Source organism: Alligator mississippiensis, chromosome 3 (genome assembly GCF_030867095.1).
Source record: "Alligator mississippiensis isolate rAllMis1 chromosome 3, rAllMis1, whole genome shotgun sequence".
Classification (NCBI taxonomy): Eukaryota; Metazoa; Chordata; order Crocodylia; family Alligatoridae; genus Alligator; species Alligator mississippiensis.
In genome coordinates, this window is record NC_081826.1 from 206518640 (window position 1) to 206546629 (window position 27990).

Genomic DNA, 27990 nt, shown 5'->3' on the forward strand with positions numbered 1-27990 from the left:
AGGTTACGCAACAGGTAGTTAAAGATCCAAAGATTCCTTGCCACTATTATATTTATGCTCCTGCAAACTTCCAAAGGCATTATATGCATATATCCTCCTCATCCTCCAAAGACTCTTCCTACAGGTCCTGTCACCTTTTGAAAAAACTTCTGCAAGAATCCAAAGCCTCCAATCTATAAATCACCTGGGTTTTCCTGAAAGCATGGAAATAAAGTCCAAATTCATCTTGGAAACACAGAAAATTATTATTTTATTAGTAAACATCAAACAGCTTCATATATCCACTGTATGCAAGCTCAGCAGAGAGCAGCAGCAACATAAGCTCTTATAGCCTGATCAAATGTCCACTGAAGCTACTAGAAAGACTCCCACTGACTTTACTGGATTTTGAATCAGGCCCTTATAAATTCTTCAGTCAGCACATTGGGCCAATATTACTTTGGTGGACTTAAATCAGAGACTAATTTGGCCCAGAAACATAAATTATGCAAAGCTAGGATTCTCCATTGCACATATTCCAAAAGGATAACTTTGTTAGTAGCTCCTCCAGCTGTTCTTCAGATAACTTGTAAATGCGTGCAGGACTACCTCTTGAAATCTCTCGCTGTGGAATATCCATAAGGGAATGAGCTGCAGGACGCAGGCCTTCAGAGCAGTTAAACAAAACAAAGAAAAACAATACAGAGACAAAAAATATTATAGGCCTCTATATCAATTGAGTGTTAATGTAGGTAATAACAACTAGTAATGAAAGGATTTCTATTTTAATACTTTTACAGTCAATACTTTTAATCTTTTTCCTGTTTTCAAATGGTGGAGTCTACTCTCCTCTCAATACTTGTATCCAACTCTCATCATTGTTAATAGCTACTGTATATAGATAGCTATGTTCTCTACATTACATGATGGTTAACTGGTGCCACATATACACATAAATAACCCATAGTTGGCACTAGGCTTAGACAAAATTTCTCATTTGGAGCCTGATCCAAAGTCCATTGAAAATCAATGGGAAGACTTCTGTTGAGTTCAACAAGCCTCTGGAGTGGCCCTCATGATTATTAAAATCAATTACCAAGATTTCATGGGATAAACAACCAAATATCTCATCTCCAAAGGTGACATACTCCAGTGATTCTTTAACATATTCCTCCGCAGTCTTCATTATTACATTTGGTTTTTGGTACTTGGTCATCGGAGTAGACACACCATATGGAGTCACCACCTAAAATAGAAAATCATCACAACTTTCGGGGGTGTATCAACACCAAATGTTTATATAATACCTTTCATTCTTTAGATTTCCATAGTACTGAACAAACTGTAGCCACCTGAAGTGAAATGGCAGCCATTTTTGAGGTAGAACAGGAAAAGGAAGCTTAGATAAGAAAGGAAAAGGAAATTCTGACATGGGCATTGAAGCATCCAGAATTTCACACAGGACACCAAGCACCTTATGTGATTGGCCATACTGTGCTGGATTTCAAGGATTCATGAAAGCAAAGGTAATTATGATAAGATAGATACTGTATCACCTGTATGATAATTCCCTTTTTCTTATACTCTGCTTGAAGTGCTTTGGAAAATGTGCATATATAAGCCTAGAATGATAAAATGAAATACATATAATCATAAGACGCTGACATTTCCTGTAAACATGCAGACCCTCAACCCCATGCCCACATACATGTACACAGACCCCTTATCAAATAAACTAAGTATCATCCAAAGACTTAGGCACAACTGATGTGCAAGACTAGAAGACAAGTTGATTAGTTCACATGCTATTGAACTACGGAAAGAACTACAGACCCGATGCTGACTCCAAAGGACTTGTTTATATAATAAAAATCTGTACCTATATTCCAGCACAAACCAGAAATGAAGCAAATACTATTGAAGACAGGCCCCAAATATTTACCCTGTATCATGAAAATGTGGTTCATATGACAGTGGGAAAAATGCTGGAGCCTAGCTCCTATATTCCAAACCAGAACATAATGTATTCTTCTTTTGCTGATGCCATCCTGCATAATTTACAGAACAGTAATTTCACTTACTTCATTGGAGTTTCTTTTAATTGACTATAGCGAATGAACCCTGAAGCTGGTCTGGACTATGCACATATTTGCGTTGCCATTGTTCAAGAGCCTTCTGCATCATCAAAACAATTAAAAGCCACAAGTCGGGCTCCATATACTTACTGGTTTATAAATATTGAGATTTAAAAAAAACCCCATAATTTGACAGTGTTTTGTCGTCTTCTGGTGTTTGAGACTTTAGGATTTATGCTCTCAAACATTTGTCCACAACATGAAGATTAGAAATATACTATTTTTAAAGTGACGGCTGAAATTCTTACATAATCACATGATTTCATACAATTATGTGAATTTTAAGAAAAATTGCAAGACTTAGCCACATTGCATGTTTCATCAGGAAGTAGCTGCATAATAACAATACTGAAGATAAACCTTATGGTAATTTCTAGCCAGTTCTCAGAAAGGTCTTATTGTTTTATACATCAGTATTTTCACACCAGAATCTAAAGATATAAAGGACAACAAGTAGAAAACTCCTTTCCTTAATATGGGATTAATTTTATAGTATTAGACAATTAATCATTTGCACAGTTCTTTTTAGTACACTATGTCAATTCAATCCAAAAAAATGGAAGCAAAGCTCATGCAGTGCCTATCCCCTATGAGAAACAAAACAAAGCAATAGAATAGTTGGTTGGCTGAATGTGCGCTGTCAGGCCACAGAGAATAAAAGCTGTATTTTGCATTTGATTCTTAGATGAAGCTGCTACACAAGCTCTCTAAGAAAAAGAATGAAACAGAAGACAAAAGAGCTATTTGCCAGGACCTTAAATTTGAGTCTTTTCTCATATTTCATAGACCCAAGTTACATGTATGGATCTGAATGTGGCATCTAGAGTTAAAGGTACACAAGGTTCAAGCATTTCAACCCAGTTTGATATCATCCCTAATCAGGAAGATGGGGGCAGGGGGGAAAGGGGGCTGAGTCCCTTCTGCCTTGCACTTTGTATAGCATGTCATTCCTACACAGCTGGAATAAAAAGTGAGAATAAAATACTATTGAACCAGTATTCTCCACTGAGTTACACCAATGATAACATTTTACTTTGCACATGGAAATAACTATACAAATAAGATGCATCTACATGAGATGTTACTGTGGAGCTGCCTAATTAACTCTGCAGTAAACTTCTCAGCATCTACATGTTTGCTCTTATTAGGGTGCACTAAACTAATAAACTCTGGAGCAGGCGAAACAACTCTGGAGTTTTTTCCATGTGCAGCAATGCACATGTAGACACTGCCTGGCTGGCTGGGGCATGAGGTTGCTTCAGTGCAGGGGCTGTCTGTTGGCTAGCCCTGCAATGAAGCACCCTCATGCCCCAGCCAGATCCTCCACAGCACACTGAGCCTGGTTGGAGCAGCCCTGGGCTGCTGTAGCCAGGGTTGCTCTAATCAGGCTCAATGTGCTATGCACAATAAACTCTGGAGCAATATTCGCCAGAGTTTTTTTTGCTTCTGGGCCCATGTTCAAAAGGTGCACCCAGGAGCAAAGTACTCCAAAGCAGTAAGCTTCGGAGTTCACTTGAACTCCGAATTACTTGAATTAATTGCACATGTAGATATGCCCATGAAGAGGAAGAATGATCTAATAATTAAAGGAATCCAGAGAACTGGGTTTCAGTCCCTGCTCTACTATAGGGTTCTCAATGTGACTTTAGGCAAGTCTCACTGCCTCATTTCTCCATTGGTAAAAAAAAGAATAATAGCACTTCTCCATCTCAAATTAAAGACTGTTAGACACAGATACTTTAGTGATGGGGGACCTGCAAGTATCAGAGACAGAGAGACTCAGTAGATAACTGATAACTTTTATACAACCGAGCTTTTTCAAACATCAAAAAATATTTGATTTGAACCTGATTCAATTTTTTACTAGAGCTATGAGAAACTTAGGTAAATAAAAGAGAAACCAGAGGCTTTCGTTTTTGTTACACAGCTGAGGACTATGTTTGTTTAAGGATTGTCTGGGTTTTGAGTGCACTCAGATGGAATTTCAAACAAACCTAAGCTTTGCTGAACATTTTGCAGTTTTGAGTGGAAATAACCAAAACTTTAGTTTGCTGGTTTCACTTAAAGATTTGAGGAATTTTTAACTCACCTTAATATCTCAAAGTGGAACAGCAGATGGGTTGAACTCAGGCAAAGCATCAGCTATCTCTTCAATACACAAAAGCTTCATGTTCAGATCAGCAAATAGATTCTGTATAGCTTCTGGTTATAAACCAGTTAGCTCATCCCTACGTAAGTCATCATTGCCTGTTCTTTTATTTAGCTCAGGGGAATTCTGTGAATATTGTAGTTGTGTTATTTAAATATGTAAGTGAAATAGTCTAACTTTATGAGCCTGTTCCTCAGCTACTGTGAATTTATGGTGCGCCACAGGTTCCTGAATCTCAGTGGGTGCATCTACATGTGAAATTAAGACTGAACAATAAACTCTGGTGCAGTTTGTGCTGGAGTCAACTGTTCCCAGGAACAGAGTCTACATGTGCACCTAGAACAGAAGCACTTTGAGCCTGGGTGGAATAGCCCTGGGCTGGCAGAGGACTCTGGGGGTCAGCCCCAGGCTCTGGGTGGTGGCAACAGGTGGCATTGGGGCTGGCTGGGACATGAGGATGCTAAAGTGTGCACCTAGGTAGCAGGCAACCTCTGCACTTTAGCACCCTTGTGCACCAGCCAGCCCCTGTCACCACCTACACGTGTTTCAGCTCACATAATTACCTCGCCATAGGGTAGTGCTGTCCTTGACAGTACTGTGTTATGGTGGAGTTAATTAATATACTGCATCCTAATACCAGCACATGTGTAGACTGACACGTTACAGTGGAGCTAAAATGTGAAATCCGTAGTAGTGAAATCTGCAGTAAAGAGCACCATAGATGCACCCAGTGAGGGTAAAACTTTGTTTAGTGACTTCAAGGAAACTAACTGAGGTTGCAAACAGATATACCAATGTTATCAACACCAAAGGATGGCTGTACAGGCTGTTGCAATGCAGCTGTGATCTCTATATGATTCTGTAACAATACAAGTATAGTAAAGCTGTTCCAACTTTAAGCCCTCTTCATTCAGGGTCAAAGATACGGTGAACTAGCTAACTTGCATTGCTACAGAATCCTGAGCAGCAGCTCCCCCCTCCCCTTCTAAAGCAGGTTTGTCCATACCCTGAAATACTCAAATAGAAGACCTGGTCTTATAATAGTACATATTGTGTTTTGGGTGACTATTGTATCAATACTTATTTATGAAGCAATAAGAAAAACTTACTTTAGAAGCTGAATATAAAGTATACAATGGACAAGGAAAGGTGCCCAAACCAGAAGAAAGGTTCAGAATAAGTCCTTTTTGTCTGAAATTCAAGTTATATTTAGTTACATTTAATTTACCTTTTACTATATCACAGCAGTACCTGGCTACTGCATAAAATGAAATTTTCCTTCTAGACGTCAAAACTCCTTTATAGAAACAAAATGGGTCACATTCTCACAGAATATGTTTTTAGAGCTCACTTAAGATAATAAAATATAAAATGGCAGAAATTACTTTGTAAGTGCAATTTAATTAGTACAGTTGGAACATGCTAGCGTACATCTCACTAAGCCTAAACAGCTTTTTGATATTTGAAAACTTCATAGAAAATATTTTAGTCTCATATTTGATCATCACTCTTTTCTGATTACCAACACATGCTTCCTGCTTATTGCATTTGTGCTTCAACTGTCAGTCAACACAGTAAAAGGCATCTCACAGCAGTAAAAAACAGCTTTTCATCAGAAATAACTACTTAAAGTTAGAAATTTAACTTTACTGGTGCCAAAAACAAAAATGTTTACTGTGCCCTAGAATATTGTATTGCCTATGTTTTCTCCAAATCTTGAGACCTTACATATGTGAGTAACAGTCTTTCAATCCTATGTCTTAATGGTTTCAAGTGAATATGTATTTAAGAAAAAATAATTCATCTTTCCTTTTTAAAAATAATTCGTTTAATTTGTGCCCATGACAGAAGCAGTAACAAAAACTAATGACATCAAGTAGCATCACGCCAGGAAGTAGAATAGTTATTGTTGAACTAATTGGAGATGGCAAGTTCTTGCAAGAACTGAAACCAACAGAAATTTTAAGGGGAAAAAACAGAGTTTACCTTGGCTCCATTTGCTTCAAAATTATCCTTGTCATCTAAAAGAAATAAATGAGTTAAGAGTTAAACACATTCTCCTCTTTCTCTCCCCAAATTCCTGTCCTTCTTCCCAAGTTTCTTTCTCTTTTTTCTTTTTCATTTTTTTATAATTTTTGCAGACAAAATACATTATATAAATATATCAATAAGTAATTCTTGAAAGCATGGGTCCTTAGTCATATGGATAAGAATTAAGAAGCTAAAAAACTGGCACCTTGAAATTTCTGGAAGTCATTAGAAATGTTACAAGCACAAATTAGAGCACGCCAATAAATTGAACCGTTATCAACAGGTTTCAGGAGTCAGTCTGATAAACAATTAAAAATTCTTAAATTTAACTAATCTGAATAACTTGGGTCTGCAATACTGAGTTAGAAATCTAAGGAGTGTCTAAATTCATGCTATGTCAGCATTTTTCAACAAGAATCAGAAATTGCAGATACATAACAAGACAAGGGAAGAAGTTATCAACTTTTTCAAAACTAAAAAAAGCTTGAGAGTGATTTTGGATCTTAATTGTTCAGTCACGTACCCCGATCATGTGACCCTGTTTTATCAATGCACTTGATCACATGCTTGACATTGGGCATATGCCTGAATCCCTTGCAACTCAACTAGGTAAGTCTTTGTAGATGAAGAGCCTTAATAGAGAATAGACAAAGAACAGGAAAGGAAACAATGAGAAGCAGAGCACATAAATGGTGAAGTTAAACATGACCATATGTTCCATGCTATACTTTCAGTAGAGTGAAGGAGTTGGGCATGTGCTGGCTGATATTCATAGAAATCATAGAAAATTAGGGTTGGATGGGACCTCAGGAGGTCATCTAGTCCAACCCCCTGCTCAAAGCAGGACTATCACCAATCATATAATTCCAATCAAGGCTTTGTCTAGTCTGGTCTTAAAAACCTCCAAGGATGGAAATTCCACGACATCTCTGGGTAACCTGGTCCAGTACTTAACTACCCTCCTACTGAGAATGTTTTTCATAATATCTAACCTAAACTTCCATGGGTGCTACTTGAGACCATTGGTCCTTGTTCTGTCATCTGCCACCACTGAGAACAGCCCATCTTCTTTGGAACCACCCTTCAGGTTGTTATTAAATCCCCCCTTAGTCTTCTCTTCTCCAAACTAAATAAGCCCAGTCCCCTCAGCATATCCTCATAAGTCATATGTCCCAGGACCCTAACCATAATCTTTATGTTCAGAATGGTATTTAAAAAACAGAGGATGAAGGTATGTCAAGTCAGACTGGTAAGGGAGGACTTACCAAGCACCGTGGACCAAACAGATAAAGGTCTAGAAGTGAGAGTAGCTATAAGATTTCAATACATTTATCTTGAGGCCTCACTGAAGCAAAGATGGTAACAGAAAATCAAGAATAAAGATGAAAGGAGATGCTACATGAGAAATTCTGCCCCTATTCAAGTCAATGGCAAAAAGCCAATCAACTTCAATGGGACCAGAATTTCATGCTAGGATGATTAGAATTTGGAAGGACAAAAGGCCAGGAGCTTATAACTGATCAAGATAGAAGACAAGCCAAAAGAAACATTTGAAAAGGGGTTGGACACAGAGAAGTGGGCAAGGAGAACAATTTTTTATCAGCTTTTTGTTTAGACCAGGGGTGTCAAACATACAGCCCATGGGCCAGATCTGGTCCACAGCCTTGATGTGGGGGAGCCTTCCAGAGGCCTGGGCAAGACCCGTGGCACTGGAGCCCCAGCAGCACTGCAGTTTGTCCCTACAGCAACAGCCAAGCACCTGGGTTTAAGCTGCAGTTGAGAGCCTCAGCAGCACCAGAGGAAAAATCCTGGCACTGTGACTTGTTCCTGTAGCAGTAGCCAGGCATCCAGGATGCTGGGTCTCTTACTTCCCAAACCAGCCAGAGTGGGTACCATGTGTGCTGGAACTAACATGGGGGAGGTCCCTGGGCCCAATACATCTGGCCTGTGGGATGAGATGAGTTTGACACTCCTGGTTTAGACTATTGGGGGGGAAGTGGATATGTGTGATGCCAGGAAGAAGGCTGTAGTAATCAGTGGAAAAATCATCAGGGCTTTGAAAGATGGGAGGGTGGAGCCAGATGGAGGGGTAGGGAGTAGCTACTGGATGAGGATTTTTGTAGAAAGAAATAAAAGGAGACTGCGTAAACCATACTCAGATTTATATACTTGTTCTTTGTATTGAGTGTATGTATTTATTGTGCAGATGAATATGCAAGCTTGCCTGTTCTGTTCAATTGACTTACAATAACCGGGCTTTCAACAAAAAAATCCTTTTTAAAAAAAATGTTTATTTTATTTTGATTAAACAATTGCTTGAGGATTTATTCTTCTTTAAAATATGTAATATTTATCCAAGCTGACACTGCTTATTTTGGCTAATCCTATTCCAACATGCTTGAACCCAGCTTTCCCTTCCTCCCCCCTCCCCCTCCCCCTCTTCAAGTAGAATTGTTTTTGGGTATGTGCTTTTGCTGCATTTTAGACTCCAGATATCCTCCAACAAAAATATTCCTTAGTAAATAATCAAAACAATTCTCAGAGAAGAACAAGAGGTTTGGTCTAAAGTGTTGGAGAAAGTATGTGGTGTCATCAAGCAACAGTCTAAATTTGGGAGGTAGGTACTTAGATAAGGTGAAGAGACTTTTAACAATTAAAGAGAGAGGATGTTGATAAACACCTCTCACAATATGTTCAAAATCATATTAGTTAAGGTTGAGGTGAACTGTGAAGCATTAGGCTGTAGTTCAGTTTAATATGCTGCTCCAAGAAGCAGAGCAAAATGAAATCCTAATCCGATTTAGAGAGGTGGTGAAATATTGGCTGACTTCAAGTAGATAATCAGAATTAGAGCTGGCAGAGAATGACAGTTGTGTTTTGTAACAACTGATTCAAGAATTATGACAAAGCATTTGGTTTCCTATCTCTCCCTCCCTTTCTTGTACATCCTAGGTCTAAGAAACTCTCTCATAAAAGAGTTTGTTGGAATTAAGAAGTTTTCAGTTAGACATAAAAAAAAATTATCAAAAAGATTTCAAATAGCTCTTATCAAAATAGATCACAGGTAGTAAAATTTGGTATGTTGATTAAATCCCTGAAGTAATACTGCCCTTCCTGCTAAGGATCAGCAAATAGGGGTAAACAAATCAAAATGAAGGTAGGTAGGAATGGGTTAATGTCTTTTTCAGAAATATATTCTTTGCCTTGCATGTTAAAAATGCATGCATCACATACCTTGGTAACAGAGATAACGTTGCAGTTGATGAGGTTCTATTGGAAACAAAGAAAAATGCAAAGATGCATTTTGAGGAGTTCCCAAGCTGGTGTTGATAATATAAAAAGATTCATTTTGAAAAGACTTCTTAAAGTGACTTTTGCACTATACTATATATTAAATATAAATATATCATACTTTCATAGGAGCTGCACATACATATTTAGGAGCACAAATGCATACAAGCTTTTTTGTTCATTTAATTTAATCGTGGCCCTCAAAAATCATGGTTATGATTGTGCAGACATAAGTTTTCCAAGTCTTTGCAGATGCCAACACCGGGATGCTGGGCGAGCAAACTGTATCTATGCAATCAAATTAAGTAGATAGACATAGAAAGTAAAGTGTAATGTTTGAGTACCAGGTGGAACCTTTTTTAAAAATGTGGCCCTCAATGATCCAGGTTATGACTTACTTTAAAGCCAACCAGGTGCATATTTAAGTTGGGGTGAGGAAAAACTGGTCTAGGTAGAAACTAATTTTAACATTGCTTATGTGGGTTTAATATAATAGCATCAAAGTGGCAAGGTGAAGAGAAATTCAAGAGGTTTGACTGCATAAACTGTACCAGGTATTTATTCTCTAAAACTATCCTTCTTTAAAACCTAGTGATATTCACCAACAAACCCAACAGAAAATTTTCCATTTATACAAGCAACAGCAACTTCAAAGCAGAGACATTCATTTAGACATCATTATTACTACTACTACTACTATTATTATTCCACATTTATACTGTAGAAACACTTTAAAAGCCATGACCAGGCTGGGCATCAATATGCCTGGTGGTGTGAAAACATTTCATAACTAACAGTCCTAGATGCTACTGATTCTTCACTACTTTGCCCTGAGTCGGCCACTCTCCCAGTCAATCATTAAGCCCTTTAGTCAATATTGCTTAATTCTAAACATTGTTCTTCTCTCACCAGCCCCTTTGAAAAGTCCATTAGGGCCCAGCTCTTCTCCCACTACACTGAATGACTTACTTCCATTGACTACAATGATTGGAGCAGGGTCTGTCCTTTAGTAAATGGAACTACAGGGCCTAATTGTTACATTGCAAGAAGAATACCACAAAGTAATCCTACCTCAGCTATGTCTGGTCCATTAAGGAATCGGCATGGAACAGGATTATGAAGCATTCCAACATTGTTAACTAATCAAAGGAAACATAATAATAAGAACCATATCAGGATGAAGTGCATAATTTAGCCAGTTAAACAAACGGTTTCTCTTGAAGTTTTAGAAGCTTTTAAATGCTATGTGAGAAGAAATGCCGTTTTAGCGTCTGATCTTGTTCTCATTGAAGCTATCAAGCTTGACTTCAGTGGAAGTAAAACAGGCCATTACAGGGGTTTTTAAAATTTTTTTAAAGGATGCTTAAAAAAAACAAAAAAAGATTATTTTTTATTGTTCCTATTCATCTTCCATCAGCAAGCCTGAACCAAAGGCTCATTTCAATGAGTTTTCAGGTTGAATACAAGAATTCCACACAGCTCTAACAATCATTAGCAAAAATGAATTAACTGATGCTAAACAGTCATCACAGAATATGGATAGCAGGTCTCCTTGGTAAACCTGTTTATAATATCTCAAAACTCTGTGTTAAACTGTTGCTCATGTTAAATTAACAAAGTTCCCCTGTTAAAAAATGTGTTATTTCTTTGTGAAATTTACACCAGGTTAAAAAATAAGTTACAACAAATTGTAGCTGCATAATAAATTCCAACCACCTAACATGTTATGTAAATAAGAATAATGCATTTTTCAAAATACTCTTCAATGAATAGGCCTAATTAACTTACCCAAAATTCCAATTTCCAAGCCTTGAAGACTTTCTTCAATAGCCTCATACACATAATCTTTTGTAAAGTCAGCTTGTATGACCTTCACCTTTCTACCTGTGGCCTGCTCTGTAGTTAACAACAACAAAAAAGCATATTTATGCAAAGAGAGAATTCTAACCGAGAGCAACGAGCCACAAACTTCATCTTCAAGCTAACTACTGCCCTTGATACTGCATGCAACTCAAATCTCTTTCTTTTTGAAGAGTGTTCAAAATATAAACAAAAGACACTTGCTGTAATATGCTAGTGTTTGGGAAAATGACCTTGAAAACACAGAATCAATTTCTTCTCTGAAATCAATGAATGCTGTGCCTAAATATCCAAACAAAACTTGGCTCCCAAACTAATACTACCCCAAAATATGTCTAATACCTTTTTTCCCAAATTATTTTAGTGTTTATAAAATAGCTGCAATTTATTATAAAAAAAATTCTAAGAAGCAGCAGTACTTACCCATTTTGTGGGGCTGGTTATGAAATAATATTTCCCTCCTCAAATATAACATGTTTTTGTTCATCATAGTTATCTCTTTATAGAATGGGCCTGCCAAGGACTTTTTGAAGAATTACTGAAGAAATTCAAGGAGGGAAGGGAAATTGAGGGATCTATAATCCACACAACATCATTTCTGTTGCAAAAGTTGAGCTCAGCTGCATATTTCTGTCTTAGGAACTGGTTTATATGTCTATGTTTTCAAGGCTAAGATGTAGAAAAGGTGAGACTTATTTAAAAAATGAAAGTTATAATACTCAAATTATGATTCTTTGAGCAGGGGCCCACATGATAAATACATAGTACTAATTTGTTTTCAGGTCTTACAATCATCTTGAACCTCAGATCATATTTGTTGAAAGATTTGCAAAGTGAATCAGGATCAGTTGAAAGTCTTCTCCTCCCTGCTTACAATTGTTGATCCAAATATACACAGTTGCAAAAATATCACTGCTTAAGTAATAAGGAAATGGAAACTGACTTGCATCTCACCGGAACCTGATATTGTATCTCACCTTGTGTTTTTTTATCTGGGTAAACTAGCTTCACCAGCCCTTTGTACACCCTAATTGCCCTAGAAATTACAGACTTCTAATTCCACTTCATCTAGCTGCACATCTTCCATGACCTCAGCGCTTAATAAACCTTCTTTAGAAATGTTGAAAGCCACTAAATAAATATTCCAGATGGCATCAGTCATTTTAAGAGTGAAATAATATATTAAAAAATAATAAAACTATCTCACTGTTAAAACAATTCTCTAGGGACTACTCTTTAGAAATGATGTTTATTCTATAAAGCACAGAGCCAAAATCATTTCACATGCTGAACACATCTCTCCCTATCTGTGCACAGATTTATGAAACCCTAAGAAGACCCAAGGTTATTCCATTTATTTTTAAGTTCTAAGTGTGCCAGAAGCAAAAAAGCTTTGGGTTTCAAAACATAAGAGCCAGTGGGCACACCTACATTCATTAATATGCCATAATTACGGCTCATTAAGTTTAGTACCTGTAATAACAGGTACTAACTTAATACGCTGTTGTCAGCGCTACTGCACAGTAGCATTGGTGCACGCTTTTGTGACCCTAATGTGCAGCAGACTAATTCTACTGTGAACTAGCATGGTTTTTGGTCTACTGCGCATTTAGCATCTCATGTAGATACTCCCACTCGGCCCCTTTGATTTTAAAGGGAGGAGAAAATTGATTGAATTAAAGTTTAATTAGGAAAACCTATACCCTATTTTTTCAATCTGAGGTATTTTGTATGTGTCATTCAGAAGGACTCATCTAGTTCCTTCATGACTAAAAAGCTTGGGAACCCTGGTTTCCAAAGAGAAGAAGGCATCAACATTTGGCATCAACTCCCAGAGATAAGATAATAAGAGGTCAAAGTTTATGTCGGAAGTTTTGCTGGGAGACACAATCTCATAGAACCTCTCTCTTCCCTGCCTGGAGAATTGAATGAGACATCAAAGTAGTAAGCTTGAGTGTCAAAGGAACAGATCTTTGTAGTTACAAATAACACTCTTAAAACAGTAACAAGAGAATTTAAAAGCAGAGAGAAAAATTACCTCATACACAAAGATAAAAACCATGTTTGTTACAGAAGTGGGTGGAACGTTTGCAGGGAGTAGAATTGGTTTGAAAGCTGGACACTACACAAGTTATTTTAAAACAAAAGACGATGTAAAGAAAAGATTTATGACTAGAGAGAACTTTGAAGGGCTGAATATTATCATTAGCAGCAAATCTCTTAAAAAGCTATTTGACAAATGTGTTTACATATATATATATAATTCAAATGGTGGTATTATCATCAGTGTGCAGCTAGCTAGCTCTCATTTTATGGTTTGATCAGTGCTTTCCATACAGTATACAAAATGTGTTGGTTAGTAGCATAACAGCCATAGTTGGCTGTCCTCTATCAGCTGTCTTGTTTGGTTTTTTTATATCAAATGTTATCTTGTATTTAAAGAAGACTTCCTGTGTGAATATGTGGAAATTTTATTCTGCATTCCAACACTTCTGCAGATAAACTCTTTTTTTTTTGTAATTATGGATGTCTGCCCATGTGGGATTCCAATTTTGGGAGTTTCTGTCTGGCATATCTACGGGGTTGAAGGCATCCAACCCAAACACTGAGGTCAATGAAGTTATTTCAGGAATGATTACATTCCACCAGTTAGTCTATTTTAAAATAATTTTTAAATACGTATAAGGTCTTAGGTACAAAAATTGAATTTGGCCCTATAGACCCCTGGATTTAGGTAAATGACAGAAATAGAATGGAGCTAGAGGTGATAATCTAAATCAACAAGACAGACAAAGAAGGTGTGGAGGTGTTGTGTAAGCAATTAAGTGACTTGCTCAAGGTAACATAGCAGGTGCATGGTTATCTTCAGATATAAAAGACTTACCAATTTCAGTAGCCACTTTCTGCAGTTTTTCAAGTGTTCTACTTATCATAGCAATATTTAGCCCACGTCTTGCCAGCTACAAAAGAGGAATTTAATAACTATTAAAATGATAGAAAGCAGTGTAATTTGCCCATCTTAGACTAAGTAAATCAGAGATCCATAGTATGACCTTTCGTGAGCCTAAGCTCATTTTGGTGGTAAAAACCTGAAGTGATTCTCTCCATTTCATAGGCCTCTGGCAGATGTTATATTTATCATGCAATGAATATGTTAATTGCATGATAAATTGTAACATTCCACACATTCGAAGAATTGATGATAGGATCAAATGGCAAACAAGCCATGGTGATGTTCAACATTTAATGGCTGGTTTGTACCTAGCTTTAAATGAAATGTATAGCATGTGATCATCAGCAATGGGCAGAGGGCAGCCTAAAAGTCCATGACACAGCCTCTCCCTGCCTAGTCCGGGAATCAGGCAGGATCCCAAAACTGCATCAGTGGCAGCTCAGGGCTTTAAATGAAAAGCAGGGCTTTAAGTGTCCCTGGAAATGTGGAGCTCCCAATCTCCAGCAGTTCTATGACTGGGATCTGAGAAATCTTTTTCTCTGTCCTAAAAATCCCATGCACACCTAGCATGGTCAACTGCATGATTTTTGGGATCAGACATAAAATTCTTCCGATCCCAACCACTCAATCATATTAGCAGTTGCCAGAAGCTGAAGTAAAAAAAGATTCTATAATATGTAATTACTTCCCCCATCAAAGCCATATCTAAGCTCAAGACACAAGACATTAATTAAATTGCTCACAACTGCACAAACATTCCCCCTTCCTTTATGATCCAGACTCATCATAAGAAAAAACATACTGAACAACAATCAAAACAAAAACTTAGTCAAAAAGACATCCCCTTGGACATTTTCTGAAAGCTTCAAGGAACCTCCAGAAGGGCATGGGTTCCACAGACCAGTCCCAGGGAAGTGTTCTGCTATAGAACTGACTTCCCCATGAGTTTAGCACAGCATGGATTTACTGGTCACCAAATCACTTTAGAAAACAAAATTTCCTCGGTTTCTCCTTTGTGTTTCTTTTCTTTTGCTTTTTTTTTTTTTTTTACCCTGGGAGGTGGATTAAGTGGGTTATACTGGATGGCAATAAGGTCCTTTGGGAAAGTTTGAAAGGATTTGGACCTTATTCATAATATAGATCACATATAACCACAGCTTGGATGGGTGATTTTTTTAAAGTAAATTGAAGCAAGCAAACAAAAAAAAATAAGCAGGACTGCAGTCAAAACTGTAGGTACTCACAGATATGCAGACACGAATGTAGATTTATAGATGTGAACATTATTTAAAACAACAGTCTCTGTGTAATCAGAGCAGTATTACTGCATGTAGAACAAAGAGATAGACCTGTTTTCTTGGGCTTCCTTTCTCGTCATCAGTCACAGCCTTATTCAGAGCCTGAGAGGCAAATATATACCAACTTGCACAGTATGTTTTTAGCAAGCAGAAGCTGCACTAGGGCTTGAGTGTGTGGGGAGAAGGCAGAGTTCAGTTGATGCTAAAAAGCTGCCCATGAAAACAGAGGCAGAGTTAAATTAAAGTGCACAAAGATAAGGCCAACTTAATCTGAAAATACTAAGTTTGCTTAGAACAAGAAACTAACTGACAGAGCCCACACACTGAAGAGCCATTCATTTCTGTAGCTGACTCCCTGCAATGCTTTCCCCTTAAACCTATTTGCGGGAAACAGTTTGTCCCATTGAGCTTCCCTGAAACAATGAAAAGAATGTTAAGAAATAAGGACCTTTGTTTAAAAATTCGCTACATCAAGAGTATGAGGGGCAAATTGTCCGTTAAATATATTGGACATGACCATTTGCATTTTCAGTACAAAGACCATTCGCACAGTTTCAAGCTTTCTGAGACCCTCTTACATAATTGTCCGGTGCTCCTAAGAGACATGCAAACACTTAGACATTCTGGGGTTTCGAAAGCTCATTTTAAGGCCTGCATTTGAAGTACTCAGGAAGAGAACTCTAATTGTCTACGTACTGGCAAATTTCCCTTTGTTCACAATAAGCTTGACTCAAGCTGTTTCCAATCCATTTGGAAGGCAACGGAGACATGGTCGCTGTTTCCATAGCCACTCATTCTGAGTTGCAATTTGGGGATCACTTAGGAAGTGAGTTTTTTTAAAGCATTCAGATCCATGCTGGTATTACAATCGTCAACATAATCATAAAGTTTCCATTTTGCTGAGTTCTCTCTTTCTAATACACTTCATTAATATTGCTTACTGCAGCTTCGTGAAAAATGTAAATGATAGTGATTTGCATAGTTAAGATCTAGCACACCAAATTTCAACAAAGAATGAATGGGCATTTTACATCATTCTAATAACTAATAGTCATTAGGGAAGAGTAGACATCCCTTGCTTTTGTATAATAAACGAAATAGAAATACGGAGTGACAGTAGGTATCTTTATTGTAAGGGAGAGTTAAACCACTCTCTTTGTAGATTATGATCTTAAAAATGCATTACACTAGCAAAAAAGCTGTTTAAGTGACATGATACTGAAAAGGAATTTACTCTGAGTGTGAGCAAGAGAAATTATGCTTAAACGTGTTCACTGGCCATCCACACCAAGGGCAAAATCTTGCGTTACCTTTGTCTTAGTAAAAACATTTACTTGAAACATTTGCAAACCCAAAGACTCCTCCTAGGACATGTAAGGCTTCTGAGACTAGAGAATAAAATTTCCCACTGTAGATAAAAGCCTGTACTGGCTCCCAGCATTATACAATGTGAACCTGCTTGCATTAGGAAATCCTGACTCCCAGTGGCAAAAAATTAAAATGCTCTTGCTCCTAAAAGGCAAGATCATCATTACTGCCTCCAGTAGTAACAAACTGATGTGCTACCAGAATGGCCGGATATGTATAAACAGAGCTAATAACAAAGAATCATCAGTCAGGACTCTTATTCTAGAGTACAGCATAGACACTGTGCACAGAGCAATGCACTGAAAGACAAAAAAATCACTGCTTCTCTTACTGTGCTTTCAGGAGCTGGAGCCACATGCACCACAACATATAGATTTTGGGCCTCACTGGGTGCATGTATATGTGCAATTAGTGCACACGAATAAACTGTGGAGCTTATTGCTCTGGAGTTTTTTGCTCCCGGGTGCACTATTTGAACGTGGAGCTGGGTAGAGCAGCCCCCGCTGGCAGCAGGGCCCCGGGGGTCAGCCTGCCTGTCCCAAGGCTGCTCCAACTGGGCTCAGTGTGCTGCGGAGGGACTGGCTGGGGCATGGTGGTGCTTCAGTGTGGGGCTAGCCAGCAGAGAGCCCCTGCACTGAAGCACCTGCATGCCCCAGTCAACCAGGTAGCATCTACAAGTACGCTACCGTGCTTGTATTGTAAGCACTTGTATTTACAAGTAGTACCCTGCTGGACAGTTTATTAGTTTTGTACAACCTAATAGGGGCACACATGTAGACTCCAAGAGGTTTACTCTGGAGCGAATTAGTCATCTCCACAGTAATGTCTCATTTAGATGCACCCATTTTTGTGGAACTCCTGCAGTTATACACACAAACTGGTGATGATCAGGTGAGTCATGAGATAATAAATTTTAAAATCATCATATTATGATTTATGGAAAAGTTATAAAACCTATTTATATGATATTTCTTTCTCTCCACTCTCCATGTAGTGGCAATCCTAGAATGATTTGCATATCTTGCTCTAGTTCCTTTTCTTAAAGTTCAGACCACTGAGCTCTATTTGATTCAAACTTCTTCATTACTATTTGGCCCAGAAGGAATAGGGAAAGAAATGAGAATTGCAACTGTGAACTTGATCAGAAAAAGAAACAGATTCCAAAAATTTTCATTACAGTGTTTCCTTTAGCATCATCTGTGCAATAGACCTGAAATATTTCAGATGTCTGCAGCAGGAGTTAATGAAGAAATCCTGAAAGACTGTATAACATAGAATTAACTGGGTGACTCGGACAATAATTACATTTTCAATAGATTTTAAATATTATGCAAAGTTTTAACAAGCGAGGAAAAGATTTTCCCCAAACATCAAAATCTATTATAGTAAACAAACAAATACGAGACCCCTCTCTCATGGCCTAATAAAACACTGCTTTGAACAAATCAGATCAACTCCAGCATGTATAAAGATATTAAACAGAAAAAGGAAAGCTGTAACATAAAAAATGCTTTGTGCAACAGGGCCAGTGAGCTCATAGAGGCCTGGGCTTTTAGGGTAAGTGTCCAGAGCCACTAATAGGCTGACTATCTGTGCCATGACATCAAATTAGCAAACTAGAGATGTTAAGCCACGGATTTTACAGACATATAAACCCAGTAAAGCTTGAGATGCTGAGCCAATGACACTTACAGAAGCTGGTTGCTGGACTTCATCCCAGGGAAACAACACTGCCGAGGCTGCAAACTCACAAAGGCCAATGCCTTGACATGCAAAATCTGTAGATAGGTCTCTGCAAAGTCACTGAGATTTGACAGCAGTCCAACAAGCTGTGGCGGTTGATCCAATAACTCTCCACATAGGTCTGTGCCTTGAGAACAGCTCTGCCAGACCAAAGCTCTAAACAAATAAGCATGCGCCTTGACACGTTAAGGGCCCAGAACCAGAGACCTCACAGAAATCTGTTTCTTGACATAAGTCCAGCAAGCTAGAGCCAATTACTCAGAGTCTCTGCCTCAAAATCAGACTAGCCAGCTTGAGGAACCGAGCCAGGGGTTTGTTCTTTTTTAACATCAGCCCAGAAAGATAGAAATACTGATCAAGAGACCTCACAGAAATCTAGTCTTTCATATGATCCCAACAGGTTAGGCATGCCCACCCAGAGATCTCATAGAGACCTGAACTTCTAGAATCCTGGAAAACAAAAGGTGCTGAATAATTGCCTCCAAGACCCGTGAGCTTGACATCAGCACAGAAAGCTACATGTACCAAGCCAGGGACCAGAAGGAATTCTAGGGCTTCACATAAGCCCAGCAAGCCGAAAGTGCTTGGTAAGTTCCCGGAGTCCTGTAACTGGGTATAAACCCCCCCAAAATGAATCTGCTCAATCAGTAAACTTTGTGTGTCTCATGTCTTTATCTGCTAATACCACTACTAAGAGTTAATACAAGTTTCCCTCGCTTTATGCTGTATGTGTGTTCCTGGAAAAAGGCGCATAACTCGACTTCGCATAAAGGGAACCCTCTTTACAATGTAACACATAGGGATATGTTCCAAGACCTCGACTGTACTAACCCCCAGACTCATTTCTACCACTTTTACAAGATGATTTTGGTATTCTCCAACAGCAGACAGTACACACAAGCACAGGGTGGTGGTGAATATTACCTTAATGGGAATGGCAACTACAGAAACACATGTTGCAGAGAACAAGCGAGGAGCAAAGATCCACACAAGAGACTATATTTTGGTATGTGTCACTCCCACAATGCACCACACAGAGCAGCTGACTGCTGGCTTCTACCACACTGATCACATAAGAGTGAATTTACCTCGCATATAATTAATTTTTGGTATAAAAGGGGTCATCGCATAAGAGTGAATCCACACATATAGAACCTGCATAAAGGAAGGGAAATCTGTATATAAAAAGCCTAAAACTCTGAAATCCATTAAAATTTCCCTCTAAATACACTCCGACTGTTCTGTGCATTTGGCTAATGCAAAGTAGTCTTCAAAGTGCTTTGGACTTACTTGTTGCATTTGCATTGGATCACCCAGCTAGCACAAACCTAGTACAAAGCGTACACCAGTGATTCTGACCTACAACACTTGGAGACAGATTCAAAACCCATTTGTGCTTGTAACCAAGCATATGTGACAACAAATGTGTTAAACATCACCCAAACTCTCATTTAACAAGCACAATTCCCCTTACACATGTGGGTGTTTACCCACATAGATATGGTTTTGAAAATAAAACTGGGCAGGCATGTGAAGCCTGCTGCAATTGATGTGCAATTGACCCCTTCTGTGAGTAGAAATGGTATGATCTGTAGGCAAGAGGCAGGACCAAGCTCAATAATAATAAAAATGAGGAATGTGAAAGTATAACAATAGATGCTTTTATTTATATTTTTCACATCCAGTGCTCTTTACAATCACTAAGTACAATATTAACAACTCCAAAAGCATAAGTCGGGTCCCCAAACCATGCCATTGCTTTGAAAAACATGAGGTTTTTAAGACTGATTTTTTTTCTTTGCCTTTTTATTTTCATAGATTCACATAGTTTCAGATCAGAGGAGACCATTACATCACCTAGAATAGGACTGTAAGATTTGAAGGGTCCTCCTGGGCTTCAGAATCTAATTCCAGCCATTTGCAGGTAACTGTTAACTGAAAAAAACCCCAAATTACCACTGTAAACCCTCACCCACAACTATCTGACATCAGCAGGCTTTATATTTTACCTCTGTATCTAGTCCAATAACCTGTGTTGGGCTAAAGCATTTCTTACAGACCAGCATCCAGTTTTGATCTGAAGACACACAAGATGCAGAACTACTCCTTTCCTTGGCAGTTTGTTTCAACAGGTTATCATCCTCATTCCTGTTAAGACTTCTGCCTTATTACTCATTTTATAGATTTCATAGACATTAGGACTGTAAGGGACCTCATAAGACCATTGGGTCCAGCCCCCTGCACAAAGGGCAAGAAGTCAGGAGGGGTCAAATGATCCCAGCAAGATAGGCATCCAAGTGTTTTTTGAAATTATCCAGAGTAGGTACTTGCACCACCTCTGGGGGGGGGGGGGGGTGTCTATTCCAGGTCCTGGGGACTCGGACAGTAAAGAAGTGTTTTCCTTTTGTCCAGCCTAAAACGGTCTTACAGGAGTTTATGACCGTTGGACCTTGTCATCCCATGGGGTGCCCTGGTGAACAGCTGTTCTCCCAGTTCCTGATGCACACCCCTTAAGTATTTATAGGCTGCTATCAAGTCACCCCTGAGCCTGCGCTTTTCCAGGCTGAGGAGTCGTGTGTGTCTCAGACTCTCTCCATAAGGCCTCTTGTCCTCTACCCATTTGCATGGACTCACTCGAGCTTTTCCACATCCTTTCTGAATTGCGGAGCCCAGAACTGGACACAGTACTCCAGCTGTGGTCTCAGCTATTGGTTCCAAAATCTCATGTCTCGTTCTGCTAGCTCAACGAGCTCTTTATTGGCCAGCAAATATCACCATATGAAACTACTTCTCAGTTTTCTTCTTGCAAAACTAAACAGATTAAGGTCACTCACTATCAGGTATTTTCTCCAGCCTTTGGATAATTTTGGTCTCTTTTCTGCAGCCTTTGCAATTTTTCAGAACTTTAAAAAAAATGCAGATACCAGAATGCATGTTGTTTGAATGGGTCTGTGTAACAAACAGTCCTGGCTGCTCTGTACAGCTTTCCTGTCCTCATCATTCACAATTCCACCAGATTTTATGACGTGCAAATATTATCAAAAGTTGTTTATATCTACTTCCAGATCACTGATGTAAAGGTTGGATGGCTTTAGCCATGGTACCAGCCCCCATGGAACTTTTCTAGAAACACCCTCATTCAAAAACAGTCCCTACAACTAACAATTACAGGCAGTCCTCAGACTTAGGACACAATTGGTTCCTGGAAACCACATCTTAAGTCGAAACATTGTAACTCGGAACCAATTTTCTCATAAGAAACAATGTTATAAATGGGGGACTGGTTCCTGAACCAAGGCCCAATACCCTATTTTCACCAAAAATACCCCAGAATTTTGTATTCGATCAATTATAGATGAGTAATATAGCTACATTAATGTATTTATATTGTAAATAGCAATCATATTGATTTGGAAGGACTTCTTTGAGGTGACTTTGCGGGACTTTTTGAAGAGCTCTTGGTTGGACTTGTTGAAGGGTTCTTGGCTGGAGTCTTCTCAGAAGTCTTGGCTGCAGGTTTTTGTGGAGTCCTGTCTGCTTTCTTAAAGAAAGTGTCCAAGGAAGTTTGGACAGATGTTCTCCAGGATGATGGATGACGCAGCAAACTTGTTTGTTGGCATGGCATCACATTAGATCAAGCGTTGTAAAGTCATAAAGTTGAAACAGGGTATTTCATAAAGCTGAAACAGGGTGTCAAATTATAAATGTTGTAAGTGCGAAACGTAACTGCAACGTTGTAAGTCGAGGATTGCCTGTACTCTTTAAGATCCATCAGCTAGCCGGTTCTTAAACCACTATGTTTTGTGGGTAGAACATAGCGCTAATTTGTAATTAGAATGTCATGTAATACTAAGTCAGACATCTTCCAAAAAATTACTATACCTACACTTACCTTTATTAGCCAAAATTGCAATCTCATAGAATTAAATTTAAGAGGACCTATTTTCTACACAACCATGTTGACTGTCATTCATTATTTCCTATCATTTTTTTTTAAATCAATTGATACCCGTATCAGCTTTTCCCATTATTTTCTTTGGAACCAGGAGGGCTAGAAAATTACTATTTTTAAATAAAAAAGAGGCTTCTTCCTATAATTATTTGTTTCCAGGAGCTGGGATTTCAATAAAACATGCTCTATCATGACACTTTCAATAAAATAATGATTTGGCAATACAATTAACTATTCATCCCTGGGAGGGAGGTGGATATTGTTAGCCTAACTGTAAAACAGGGAAAATTGGGACAGAAAGATTAAGGCCAACATTTTCAGGCTTGTGAATTCAATGAGAGGTAATTGTGTCTGAGACATTTACTCTAAGGGCATTTATAGATGTGCTCTGGGAAGTGTGTGTGGTGGGGGAACGGGGGCTTTAATTAGCACATTTCCAAGAGCCATGCTAATTAAAGCACTTGAAGCATCACATGTATTAGCATCCCTGCACTGAAAAACAGAAGTGAGCTTTAATCATCAAACAAGCTTTAGTTGAAGTGCCCCCACTGCCATTTTTCAGTGTGGAGACACTAATACACAAGCACAGTAATTACCACGCTCCAACAGACTCGATTAATTGAGTACTCCGACGTGCTGTAATTACAGTGTGTCAGAGAAGCCTCCCTGCATTTGTATAGGAGCCCTAAGTGACTTGTTCAAACCACAAAGTAGGTCAGTTTTAGAGCAGGGAACAGAATCCAGAGAAAAATGACTCTTTCACACCATGTCCATTAGACATGGGGTGCTCAATCCCCAGTTTGCGGGCCAGTTCTAACCTGTGCCCCCATGTCATCTGGACTTCCCACAGGTCCCAAAATCTGGTGGGGGGAGACTGGTGACATAGAAGGCCAGGAGGAAGTGGTGCCAGCCCCCAGGACCCAATCCTGGTGTGTTGGGATGGGAAGGGGCAGTGTTAGGCCCTCAGACCCAATCCCAGCTTGCAGGGGTGGGAGGAGGCAGCGTCAGGCCCAGGACCCAATCCTAGTGTGCTGGGGCAGGAGAGGGTGGTGCCAACCCGTAGGGCCCAGTCCTGGCTTTCAGGGCAGGGAGGGAGCCGTGCAGGGCCCCAGGGTCTGATCCTGACATGCAGAACTTGAGCAATCCCATGGACTGGCCCCTCCCCACTCATCTGCCAAAAAGTTGATCACCACTGCATTAGACTGCACTGCATTAGACTATACTGTCATCATATTCTGTATATTAGAGAAGATACAACATTTTATTATTGCTCAGTATTTTTCTAAGATTTCTTGGCATTATGGAAGTATTGGGACATGAACAAATATTTCATGTCATTTTCTTAATTTTAAAATGGCATGCCCCCTTCTGTTTGCAAGGTGATGAGGATTAAAATGAGTTATGCATGTACACTCAAGAAGATGAGATCCTTAGTGCAAGATCTATCTATAGGAAGATTTCACTAACATGCAGTATATATGGTCAGAAGGCTAGCAATTTCCCATCCATTAATCTTTATGTCCTTACCTTACCTCAAAGCAATATGCTTTTCCTATTCCATCTCCTGCTCCTGTGATTACTGTTAAAAGAAAAAAAACGCAATTAAATTTCTAATCTTCTCTTATCTTGTTTTTCTTTTCATTCTTCAGCATTCCCTGCACACCAGCATGCTAACATTTTGGGCTTAAATCACTGCAGTAAAGGTGTAAGCTGTAATCTTTAGTCCTCCAAGGAATCTATAACCAATGACTAAATCTAGCATACAGAAATTTTTGACTTAGCATTCCCCTTCAAGTGCGAGGAAAACATTCTGTAACAATGTTGTTTCCTTCTAGACATTTCATTCATTCCATCGTGACTTTTTCGTCTAGAAATTCTACTTATCACTTCCTATCGCACCTTTCATCTTCAAAGCATTTAAACAATACTAATTAATCTTAATAACAGATACTGTATATTACCTCCATTTTAGAAGAGGAAACCAAGTCCGAGCTGAGCCAACTACCAAATTGTCTATGTTTAAGGAGGAATTTCTTACATAGACAGATTTTTTTTGCTTACCTGCCCGTTATGGTAGCTTTGCATTTTCTCTGAACCACCTAATGTTGACCCGTGATGAAGTGCACATATCAAATTAGATAAACTACTAATTTTTTTCTGAAGAAAAAAGTAGGCAAAATATTCTACTTTAGCTACCTCAAGAATAGGTTTTCAAAGGCACAGAGGCAGGTGGCTGTATAACACAATGTAAAGTGATGACAATTCTCGCTCCTGAAAATGTTGGTTTCACATCAAATTTACCCAGCTCCCAGAGTTCCTTCCTCACACCAGCAAACAACAAAAAGTACAATGAATGAATGAATCTGGACCTAACAGCCTTCCTTTCTCCCCCATGGACAAGACAGGAGCTACACTGTGTGAAAGGCCCTGGCCTCTTCCCCACTTTGCATTCCTAAGACCAACCAAGAGGAAACCTCTAGGTGGCCTGCAAGTCGCACGAGCAAGCATCACTGCCCTCATCTCCAGTTAGTAGAGTCCCAGTTGTCCATTAGGGAGCTGTTGTTGCGAGGGATCATCCTTTGTTTGCTACCACATCCCCCTGTGCCCTCCCTGCTCTCCCTTTCACCCTGCCCCACTTTTTTGCCTCTCTTTCTCCTCAGCTCCTTCTTCCCCATTGCTTTTGTAAACCCATCTCCACTATACCAGTTGCATTTCTTTGACTTTCTATCCCACCAGACCCTTAATATACAGTATCTTCATTTTAGATAAGATAAAATACATGCCAAGACCCCAAGCAGAATGCAGAGAACCGTGAAAGCGAATTTATCATTGGGATCAACCTGAACAATTCCAGCATAGCCCTACCAAGCTGACATAGTGAATAGGATGGAAAGAGAAATGGTAACATAAAAGGATTTTGTTTTACATGAGTCTCTGAGAAATGTGGATTTGAACAATCTAAATGATGTGGGAAACCAGGGAAACAACATAATTTTAAAACATTTTAAGGCCTAGAATAGTTATTACTATACACACACGTTACTCTCCTATTTCATAAGCAATCCAGAATGCTTCAACAAAGCAAGAAGTGGTTTGATAAACTTTTCAGTAGCCTGGCAGTTAGAAAGCAATAACCTATTTGGAAAAAAGCAGCACCTGAAAAATTCCTCATTTTATATGAGGTAATGAATTGTTAAAATAAACTCAACAATTTCACTGAGACGAGCAGACTTGAAAGTTCATAAAGGAAAGAGAGAATAACTTTTCCATTGAGGTTAATGGCAAGCACTATTAATGTCACTGGAAGCAGGCTTTCACCAGAAAACTACCTGGTCACCCCAAAGCCCATGCCTTCAGATCCTCAAAATAGGGCTTACATGCTCTTTCAATGGTGCCTGACCATTGTGCTAACCCCTCAAGAAGGGGGAAAATTTCACTAGTAAAATATGACATACTGCCATGTGTTTTACTTCCTCAAAAACCATGGGAGCTGAAGCTTATGCCTATAATCTGGAGGGTTGGGGTGAGGGAGAGTGTTCTCTGTGATCAGAGACCTGGGGAAGGATGTCTTGCATTCAATGGCTTGTCTAACTTCACCCCAACTACATAGTTAGTCCAATAGAAGAGATCACCCAAAAATCCTATACTAAAATTGGAATTTTACCTAGATAGTGGGTGGCCTTATCTCTACCACTGGCAAAAGACAAATGCAGAAACTGCAAAACTCTTCTCAAACATACTTCATATTAGAAGTTTAACAACTGAAAGAAAAAATTCAACATTTTGGTAGGAAGAAAATGTTTCATTTTTAAAGACTTACGCTATTTTAGGAGAACTTGTAACCTTTAAAAAAAAAAAGAGCAGCAAAGTGACAGGTCTCCAGAGTTTTAGTCTGTTGTAGATACAGATGGTAATGGTATTACTAAAGCCAGGTAACCACTGGAACAAAATTACCAGGGATATAGAAAGTAAAGAGACTATATATTACACATAAATTAGTTGCTTCATAAATCAGGAAACAGAGAAGAAACATCTATTAAAATTAAAACACTTAAAAAAATTGAACTGGGCATGAGGAGGAAATTAAAATGCCTATATAAAATGTATGTGTGTGTGTGTGTGTATATATATATATATATACACACACACACACACACACACACACACATATATATATATATAGAGAGAGAGAGAGAGTGTATATTTTAAAATAATTTGGATTATTTTTTCGTATTCTGCAGAAAACGGAACTTTCTGGCTCTTAGGAATAAAATCATTTACAAACAAAAACTGTGATGAACTCTGACAGTTTTGTTCATAAGGAATGGGAAATAGTTCTTATGATTAATAAAGCAACTAGTCATCATTTGGTTATAACAATAAAAATGTGAGGAAACTTCTATTACCTGCCCATTCTCCCATTGAGCGAAAGAAAGACTGAGGCAAAGCGCTCCATACACGTGGGAAAAAATACTTCAAAAATCTAACACTTTTCAAAAGTGCACACAGACAAATTAGGCCCCCAAAGAGAGTGAGCAGCTGATGTTGAAACTCTCCCATGGTGAACATCTGCAGTGAGGTTGGATGAACTACAGCCACTATCTTCCTCCTAACTGCCTCCCTGCATACTACTACTCTGAGGACCGGCAGAGAAGCATACTGTCTAATCACATCAACTGCGTCATGTGATTTCTTTCCACAGAATTCCAGGGTTTAGATTAGAATAACTTCTCCACACTACTCTCAGACTTGTAAACTACTGAAAAAATCCAAACCAAACTATGACTTCTAATGCCTGTGGCAAGGTTGCTTTTCTGGAAAATGTCCAAGAACAAGAGAGAGATTTTCTTAGGTTCACAGATTTCTTTTAAAAAGATCCTAAATGCAAGACCTGGTTAAGAACATCCCTCAACTTTCTGGCTATTCACATCTAGATCACAACTTTTGCTGCTGGAAAAACTAAAATCTCTAGCTTAGGCTAGGTCATGTTGAATTTGGATCCAACTTTGTGGTCTAGTTCCATCTCTATATTCCCAGGCAAAATAAACATTCCTATTTCTGACATAAATATACTTGTAAATTCTCAGGAAGTTAATTCTATATTCAAAGATTTGGGGTGGGGGGAGACTGTTGCTCATACATACATTTACATTCAATTTAGCCAAGAAACCAAAAATTCAAAGACTTAATCAGCAACTGAGTCAGTTAATTAATTGAAATACTTACATTCT

The 27990-nt window shown here is 38.7% G+C and overlaps 1 protein-coding gene across 3 annotated transcripts; it reads right to left on the reverse strand.

The window, feature by feature from the left end:
* Positions 1-220: 220 nt before the first annotated feature.
* On the reverse strand, positions 221-27979 carry HSD17B3 (hydroxysteroid 17-beta dehydrogenase 3). 3 transcript variants are annotated; one of them, XM_019478116.2, is made up of 11 exons: positions 27166-27979; positions 24292-24338; positions 14330-14405; positions 11374-11481; positions 10657-10724; positions 9529-9564; positions 6250-6284; positions 5373-5454; positions 1536-1601; positions 1128-1225; positions 221-645 (listed from the first exon to the last, which is right to left on the reverse strand). In XM_019478116.2, the coding sequence occupies exons 1-11, from the start codon at positions 27326-27328 to the stop codon at positions 585-587; spliced, it is 840 nt and encodes a 279-aa protein (XP_019333661.1). In that variant the 5' UTR covers positions 27329-27979; the 3' UTR covers positions 221-584. The 3 variants fall into 3 exon arrangements, with proteins under 3 accessions (XP_019333661.1, XP_006267018.2, XP_059580828.1); XM_006266956.4 differs by having other exon boundaries at positions 1076-1225; positions 27166-27978; XM_059724845.1 differs by having other exon boundaries at positions 552-1225.
* Between the last annotated feature and the right edge of the window lie 11 nt (positions 27980-27990).

What these genes read in the sequence shown, in the direction of transcription:
- HSD17B3 (XM_059724845.1), bottom strand. Translation starts at nt 27,328, where the DNA reads ATGTTCACCATGGGAGAGTTTCAACATCAGCTGCTCACTCTCTTTGGG. An exon ending in GAAAGTGGCTACTGAAATTG is followed by an intron (nt 11,482 to 14,329) that starts GTAAGTCTTTTA and finishes TGTTAACTACAG; the next exon opens with AGCAGGCCACAGGTAGAAAG. An exon ending in AAAAGGGAATTATCATACAG is followed by an intron (nt 1,226 to 1,535) that starts GTGATACAGTAT and finishes TTTCTATTTTAG; the next exon opens with GTGGTGACTCCATATGGTGT.